This window comes from Triticum urartu, chromosome 3A (assembly GCF_056163025.1).
Source record: "Triticum urartu cultivar PI428250 chromosome 3A, HENAU_Tu73, whole genome shotgun sequence".
NCBI lineage: Eukaryota > Viridiplantae > Streptophyta > Magnoliopsida > Poales > Poaceae > Triticum > Triticum urartu.
Genome location: NC_141875.1, coordinates 487258771 through 487267684, shown reverse-complemented (window position 1 = coordinate 487267684; position 8914 = coordinate 487258771). Strand labels below are relative to the sequence as shown.

Below are 8914 nucleotides of genomic sequence, written 5' to 3'. Positions count from 1 at the left end.
AGATCTCGTCGCATTTCTGTGCCGAAAAGTAATCAATAAAGCGGAGTGTATTCCTTTCAATAAATAAATAAATAAAGCGGAGTGTATTCTCGTAAAGAGAAAATGTTGGGAAAAGCAGCTTGGCGCGCGAATGTGAAATTTCGGGCGCCAAAAATCACAACTGAAATGCGCCTATTAAGAGTGAGACCTGAGAGAAATCCGATCTGATCCTTCAAAAGCGAATCCTCTTGAGAAGTAGTACTCCTGTATGGAACCATGGGAGAGAAACGGGAGCGAGAGCGCCAAGAAGACGATGACCTCGCCGGCGCCGCCGGTGGCCGCTCTCGGCGATGATCTCCTGGGCGAGATCTTCCTCCGCCTCCCCGACATGGCGTCGCTTGCCAGCGCCGCCCTCGCCTGCAAGAGCTGGGGCCAAGTAGCCCGCGTCCCAGCCATCTACCGCCGCTTCCAGTCCCTTCGCAGGCCCCCACTCGTCGGCTTCATCCTCACCGACCGCAGCGACATGCCCGTTCCCCACCACTGCCCTAAACTCCGCTTCGTCCCCGCCGAATCCCGTAATCCCGACGTGGCCTCCGCCGCCGTTGACGGCGACTTCTTCTTCGAAGACCTCCCCACCATAGATTCGGACGACGACGGCGAAGGGGACTACTACGACGAGTGGCGCCTCCGCGGCTGCGACGGCGGCCTCCTCCTCCTTTCCCGCGGCCGCTATGCTTTGGATCTCGCCGCGTATGACCCCCTCGCGCGGACAGCCGTCTTCTTCCGCCCTCCCCACGCCTGGCGCTATTCGTCCCACATCGTGCGCTACGCCATCTTGGCGGACGATGCGGACGCCTCGTTCCGGGTCATCGTCATGGAGCGCTGGGCCGGCTCACGCGCCGCCGTCTTCTCCTCCCGCACCCGCGAATGGGACATGCTTGAGTCGCCCGGTACGCCTGCGATGTCTAACTTCATCCCATGCAGCACCGACGGCACGCCCGCGGGCCGCTACGTGTACTGGCGGTCAGACACCAAGAAGTCCCGGTATTGCAAGGACGACGAGAAGATCTTGGTGCTGGACATGGAAGCAATGGTGTGGTCGGTTATCAAGCCGCCATTCCCTCCTGGCGAATCGTACTGCGTCGCGGACATGGCGGAGCACGGCGGGCTCTGCATTGTGTCCAGCAAAGAGCAGTGCGTGCAGCTCTGGGTCCGTGACAGCAATGCTGAGTGGATGCTCAAGAAGGAGGTTTCGTTGCTGAATGAGTTTGGATACCTGAAGAAGCTTCGTCTTGAGGAGTGGATGAAGCGCGTGCGCATCCTGGCAATGAAGGCTGGCTATGTGTACATGGAGTTTTGGTCCATAAGGAAGCCCCATTCATATCTGTTCGTGCTAAATCTGAACACCACAAAGCTGGAATTCTTCTGCAACAAGTCGACCGAGCCTCACAGAGGTCCTGCGTTTCCGTTCTTCATGCGGTCGGCACCTCTGCCTGCTCCAGATGATGAGTAAGAAATTTCAAGGCGCTTGATACAATGGAGTAGGTAATCTCCTCTTTGATCTGTTAATTATATTTGTTTCCTTTTGGTTGTACTTCCATCGATTTAGCTATTTAAGGACAGGTGTAGGTTGCTCACCCAGATCAGGATTTGATGCCTATGAAGCTAGTGCATGATAAACTAGTTCAAAATTTACATAATATAAAATTCGGTGCTTACAAATTTTGTTGGTATTGTCACAGTGTGTCATTACTTAACCCTATTGAGAAGGGGCTCCCCTGGGCACCAACCAATTTCCCTAGAACTCAACATCAAGTGTAAAACTAGTTTCATATTTGTGACTTTTTGCGAGTGACTTGATTACATAAAAGACTGGATCAACGTGTAACTCCATTTTGTTTATTGGGATAACCCTATAGTGTTTTTAAAGTTCAGAAAGAACTACTTGGTTGTTGACTTGTAATTGTTCAGTTTTCTCAGACACTACATATTGCCAGAATCAACGATACGAGTATACATATTGCAGGTGAAAAATGATTAATTATGTAGAGAGGGCAAGTAACTGTTTTTTCTTGTTAGTTCACCTGGCACCATCACTTTATATAGTTAACACCTGAATTCTTAAATGTTGCTTCAGTTGGTTTTCAGGATTTGTAGTTTGTTATTAACCCTATACTGGGTCATAGTTCGCACCAAAGACTTGTAAATTTAACTTTATATATCTTCTTCAGTTATTCAGTTTGGTTGGCAAACTTAACTGTCATGAGCTTTCCTCCTCGCCTGAATGGTTTTGCAGAATGCCCTGTTTATTTGGTTAGTTCGAATGCATGAATCATGATCATATAATATTTCTCCATTTCCATGTGTAATAGTGGGAAAAATGCATTTATGTACCCATGCCAGTTCCAGACGATTCAGTGATTTGTTATATTTTGTGGTGGGTGGCTTACTGGCTTTGGTTTATAGTTTCTAAAAAATAATCTTTGCATTTCAGGTCAAGTTGTTACTTCTAGCTTTGATTAGCCGAAGTTGGGTTAATTGGGGCATAAGAGTGTCATCCAGATGTCAGTTTGAATTGGAATCACGGAAGCCGATTGGATAACCATCTTTTGTCTTGCAATCTCTGTTTTCACATGGAATGTAGGCATGGCAGAACAGTCTTGCTCCGACAACAGCTGCTGCTTTATCTGAATTTAGTGCTTTTCGAGTTATGTTACCCATTTCCTGTTAGTTTTATTCAAACTTCCTATCTGAACTGAGATGGTTTTATTTAATTTCAGTTGTGTTGTCTTGTTGCTTGAACGTGAGTGACAACTGAATTCTTACTGCTGTGTAGTAGAGCTCTTGTATTTTTCTCTTTATATATGCAGTCTTTATTATTATTAGTGTCCTCATTTTATTCTTAACTGGATTGGAAAACCTAAATACAGGTGCAACATTCAGAAACAGACGTGACCTGCTGTAATGATAGTGTCGTGTTTACAGTTGTAGGTTCTCAGCTTTGCCTCTGCCTGCTTTATCATCACACTCCTAATTTGCGTGTGGTTGATGCCCTGATTTGAAAGGAAGCTGGGACACCTGTGGGCTGCGACCGAACTTAAAATGTGGATAAATGTGCTCTATCAAATGGGTGCATCCCGGTAGCACGAGCTCTATAAAATGAGCTCAAGCCTGCAAGGACTCTTTCGAAATGCTTTTATATTATGGGACGGAGTGAGTAAGTAATATACAGAGTATTGTGAGATGTGCTTAACCTGTCCAGTATACCTTTCTTGTGATGAAATGCCTCCATGGAAGAATAGAATGTTGCTTTTTTCTCTAGGTAGCCGTGTGTGCTATCTGAAAAGCCGGAAGTGATCCCGAAAATACACAAGAGTGCTCGTCCGCGCCTACACACGGTATCATGTGCCGTTCTTTTTTTGTAGATCCAACACAACATACATTAATGGACCCGAGATAGATTTAATATTGACCATACAGCATCCGTAACGTCGTTTGTGTAATGCTGGCACATGCGGCCAGCTCCGTCTTGTGCCCGCGGCCTAGTTCAAGTGCATGGTTTTGTCCTCGTCATGTGCCGTCCTATTAGCGCAACTGATAACTGATATGTGAACTATTTTTAATTTGCTGACAGTTTTTAAATATGTGAACATTTTCTGAATTTGTGAATATATTTTGAATTCACTGCGAACATTTATTGAATTCATGAACACTTATTGAATTAGTGAACAACTTCTGAATTTACCGCGAACCTTTATCGAATTCGTTAATATTTTTTGAACTTGCTGCGGACATTTTTTGAGTTCTCAAACATTTTTGAACTCGTGAACAATATTCAAATTTGCGAACATTTGTTTTGAATTGTTTCTAGAATACTTGAACATATTTTGAATTCATAAATATTTTTAAATTAGACATGGACTTATTTTGTATTCGCGGACATTTTTTGACATCGCGAACATTATTTGATTTCACCATGAACATATTTTGAATTCCCATACTTTTTCCAAATTTGTATGTTTTTCGAAAACGAAGATAACCCTCGGCCTCTGCATCGATCAATGCATACAACCATTTTTATTATTATTCAACTAAGACTGGCAACATGAATACAAGGATCAACCCAAAGCCACCCATCCATCGAGCAACACCTACACTCTTGATAATGTGTCCGAACCACATGAACACACACTATCTAATCCGGTAGCCTCACGCATCTGCCGCGCATCGGGCCGAGAGCACCACCTGGTCTGGCCGACCCGCAGTGCGCACTACATGTGCACGCTCTGGATCCGCCGTCGCCATCTTCCACCGTCCCATCTTTAGGAGCGATCAACGCATTCACCTTGGCTGACCGTACTGCCGTCGATGCCACCACGGCTCCAGACAACAACACCGCCCTGCGCTCGTCCATCAAGACGCATCCGCCGCCGAGACTCTGCTGCACCATATGCCGCCAAGCCCGCCGTCGTCGGCGTGATAGATACAACGCCACACCACCCCCTGATCCAGATCGCCGCCAACACTAACCCAACGGTGTCCACCATCCACATAGCTCCCAAGATGGTGCCTTCAAGAAGGGAACGATGTTGAAGGTGTCGTCGCCGCCCACCGCAGTTAGGGCTTTCGTCCGGCAGACAGATGGCATACTGGAAGTAGATGCAGATCTGACGCGCATCTCCATGGAGAAGAAAATGACGCCCTTGGGCGTCGCCGCCGCTGTGGCCGAAAGGCCGGGTAGGGATTTCTCCCAATTTGAATACCCACCTCCTGCTCAAACCACATCGAGGATCGGCAAGTCTTGTGACCCATATCTGCAAGGAGAGGCAAACCGAGCAGGGGATGAAGGCTAGTAGGCGTCCTGATCCATATCAAGCACCTCCGTGCGAAACCGATCGTGGGCACCTGCAGTGTCTCGAACAGCCGGAAGGATCGGACGGAACGGCCAGATCCGATCCAGGAGCTCACCCCGGATCGCCACACACGTTGACCCAAGTGGAGGCGCGGAGCTCCTCCTAACGGCCGGGCCGATCAAGCGGATCCGATCCAGGCGCCCACCACCGAGCGCGACAGCAAGCTCCCTGTCGCCACCTTCATTGGTTGTGTCCTGGGCTTGCCTGGTGCCAACCTTTGGCGGCGGCGAAGAAGGAAAGGGAAGCCGGGGAGGCTAGGCTTTGCGCTATCTTCCGAATCTATGAACATTTTTTTTGAATTTGCTACGAACAAGTTTTTAATTCGCGAACATTTCTGAATTTGTGAACACTAGTCAAATTCATGAATATTTGTTTTGAATACTTGAATTTTTCAAGAATCCTTTAACATATTTTGAATCCGCGAACATTATTTTTGAATGCTTGAATATATTTTGTATTCACGAACATTTTTTTTGAATAGTTGAACATTTTTTAAGAATACTTGCACATATTTTGAATTCATGGACATTTCTTGAATTTGCCGTGAAGAAATTTCGTATTCGCGGACACAGGGTGGACGTTCAAGAGGTTCATGCCCAACACGGACCTGTGTGATTCAGAAGAGAATCAATCAAATATATTTTTTGCTTAATTAACTATGATTGCACAACATGAAGGCGTGGTGTGCTGTGACGGCATCGATATCAAACGGCACAGGCCGTCCGCCACATCACCGCTCTCTAGGACATCCTGGTGTATGTAGTTTGTTTGTGGTATGCGTTGTGACACCCTACCTAACCCCCCCCCCCCCCCCCCCCCACCACCACCACCAATCGAATAGAAACTCTATCGATGCAAAAACTCTATTAACACATGCCATGCAAAAACATAATTAATTGTGTAATTATAGGACATGGAGTATTTGAGCTCGAGCTCAAATGACCCTGCAAGAACAGTAATATCAGGAAAAAATTAAGAAATATTCAAAAAATTCTGATGAACTTTGACAAATTTTCAAAGTGCTTGCAAATTTTCATCCTGAGATCACATTTGAGGAAGGCGTGACGAAAAAACAAAAACGATGCTCTAAAATGCTACTTTGAAAGCATTTTTAGCACTGATTTTTTCTTTGTTAAAATGACCGGTAATACAGATTAATTAGCAATTGGCTCTACCTTCCTTTTCTTAGGCATGGTTAATTTGTTCTTAGGAACTCTCTACTCTTTAACCGTTAGCAACAGACAAAATGCCGATCCTCAAAGGAAAAAGAACAGACCAATACTATTTCTACGTACAGGGTCTACAAAAAGAAATTACGTACTAGTTCATCCGGTGGCGGTTAGCTAGAATCAGGGAAGTAGTTACTGCTCGAAATGCACTAGTGCATACAGATTTCGTAGAAGCTTCACGTAAGAATAGGATTTTCCTTAGGAACACGCCGTTTGCGCGCCGGACCGCGGCTGAGGACAATTGTTATGTCCCGTCATACGAGACCTGTACCAACGGAATACATGCACGATGGACCGTCCACCCAGCCTTATATTACACGGAGCCGTCGCCATATGACACTGTTGAACAGGGCATATCCGTTTCTCTCTGTACGATCTCATTCAATACACTGTTGAACTTGTCGCTGTCCGATTGGTACCTGTACCGGGAGCAGGCGAGCTCGAGCATGCCATCGCCGCTCTCGAAGTGATCCTTGCTTCAATGGAGTGTAGCCCTATAATGCTACCAGTACCAATAGGTACTTTCAAACTACTCAACGAGTTTGCGAAGCCAACGGTGCAGTGGAGCGAGGCTGCCAATCCTGGCTGGCGTTGAGTTCTTTCATAGGAGAAGGTTGGGGGCCTCCTGGCACAGCAGAGTGGAGACGGCTGAACATCGCTGACGCCGAGCTTGGAAGAAGATGGTAGAGAGATCGTTGTCTGTTCGACCTGATTGTGCTTTTGTTCATGGTGTGTTTGACTGTTTGCAGTGGCGTGTGAGCACACACACACACTTTTGGACTTTTGGTGAATTGGTGATCCTATTCGAGTTGTGATATTTCTCGTAGTCTTCTGGTCGAGTAGTTAGGGCTGGCCTTGCGTTCCTCTTTGTCCAATGATTTAGAATAAGGAAGCGGGCAACAACCCCGCAGAATTTGCGGAGAAACCACCGGCCCTGCTGTTTACTGGTGTTTGACAAAATCATGCCACATGAAGTTGATAGGAAGGAAACCAGGATCCCCTCGCACCTGGTAGTAAGAGGCAGGGCTTGATTTCTGTGGGACCTTGAGAAAATTCTCTGGATTTTCCGGCCTTGTTGATCTGACCAGCTTCAGCAAGAGACCGTCCTGGCATGGCTAGATCGAGATATCATCACAACCACGACTGTTGGCTGTTGGCAGCTGACGCCAATGGAAACACCAAGACAAGCACCAAAACATTACTGTATGTGCTACCCACTAAAAAAGAAAAAGGGAAAACTGCCGCGCGTCGAGATCTGGATTCAGTTTTTCTGGTCCTCCCCGTTGGATCTTTCTCTCCACGCCGCTGCCGGTACCGGATCCTGTCGCCGGGCAAAGCCCGTGGAGGCAGCCCACGGCGGCGGCGGCGCTCTGGGTGGTTCAACCACGGGGCCTTCCTCGGCAGCGACCCGAAGAGAGCGGTGGCGGGGGCAAGAAGCGCAGGGGCGTGGCGACGATCTGGGAGCAGCAACACCGCCCAGGACTTTAGATCTGGGAGAAGCGGCAGCAACTTGTAGCTGGTCACCACCCTCCTCTCGCTTTAATAATGCCCAAGCGGCCAAGCCAAGCCAAGGCAAGGCGCGTCTTCCTGTCCGTATCATTCCCAACAACCGTTACAGCCGCACAAAGAAAGAAAGCGAAAATAAAAAATAAATAGAAACCAGCGAAAGAGTGTGACGGCAAGTGGACGACACCCACAATTGTTTGCTCAAGTGGCCTGTGATTTGTGAATTTCGAAAGGAAGAGCGCGACGGCGGATCACAAGCCACCAAATTATCCCCTCCTTGTGGCGTGCTCTGACGCCCGTACGTGCTTGCTTGGGCACGCCATCGCCGGCCGGCCGGGTCGATCCACAGGCGCAAACCTCCACAACGACAACGAGTCCAGAAGTACGTATGTACTACGAGTACAGAACCAATCGCTCGCTACGGGGTTCATCGACACGCTCGGGCCTCTCGCATGATGCTTGCGGCCGATGGCAAAACCATCGCACTGACTTCAGCGGCGGGACATCAGTCGGAGCGTCAGATCGGGCGAGTACTAGAAAGTAGTAGCAGCAGCAGCGGTGCCATCGAACCCCGGCAGATGGCGGCGACGTCTGACGTCACTGACGGGGTGAGTGACTGCGGACGGAGGCAATGCCCCCATCCTGTCCTTTGATTGCGTGCGAGCCTCCCTCCTCCCTCGTCTCTGGCCGGCCCATTCTTTGCCCAAATGCTCACCAGAAACAGAGGGGCCAATCCGAAGCGGTCTTCCAATTCCAGCCAGCACGAGCCGAGCGCTCCAGTCAAAAATAAAATAAAAAGAGAAGCGAGCCAGGCGCTAATCGATACACAGTACTTTTTTCCAAGGGGAGGAAAAAGATCCGCGTGCCTGTGCGATTGCAATGGATTGAGTTCATCCCGCACACTCCTGCAGGGATCCAATCCAATGCACAGGCTGCCTTCAATCTGGACATATCGCTTGCTTTTGTCCATCAAGCTTCACTGCTCCAATGTCATGCTCCATCGCCCTGCATCCATCGATGATGTCTCCATGATAGATGTGCAGTTCCGGCCTATCTCGATTGAGCAAGTCGGAAGTCGGGTTGGTGGAGGAGACCGAGATGCTTCGCACTAAGCTTCGCGACCGCCTTGCGCAAGTCGGCAGTGTGGGGAGAGCGGAGGCCCCTCTTGCAAAACTAGAGGTGGTGCCGGATGTGTCTTCGCCGCCTGAGCTTAGAATGAGACTGTGCCTGATGTGTCCTTGTTGCCCGAGATCCAGGTTGGCTCTGCCGATGGGGAAGCTGGCATGT

At 48.5% G+C, this 8914-nt stretch overlaps 1 protein-coding gene across 2 annotated transcripts; it reads left to right on the top strand.

Annotated features, from left to right (window-relative positions):
• The first annotated feature begins 222 nt into the window (after nt 1-222).
• On the top strand, nt 223-2858 carry LOC125548542 (uncharacterized). Of its 2 annotated transcripts, none has more exons than XM_087516850.1 (2): nt 223-1520; nt 2474-2858. In XM_087516850.1, the coding sequence occupies exon 1, from the start codon at nt 248-250 to the stop codon at nt 1490-1492; it is 1245 nt and encodes a 414-aa protein (XP_087372976.1). In that variant the 5' UTR covers nt 223-247; the 3' UTR covers nt 1493-1520; nt 2474-2858. The 2 variants fall into 2 exon arrangements, with proteins under 2 accessions (XP_087372976.1, XP_048568076.2); XM_048712119.2 differs by having other exon boundaries at nt 223-1524.
• Nucleotides 2859-8914: the final 6056 nt, after the last annotated feature.

Bases quoted from the DNA above. Each gene is read 5' to 3' on its own strand.
- LOC125548542 (XM_087516850.1), top strand. From the start codon at position 248: ATGGAACCATGGGAGAGAAACGGGAGCGAGAGCGCCAAGAAGACGATG.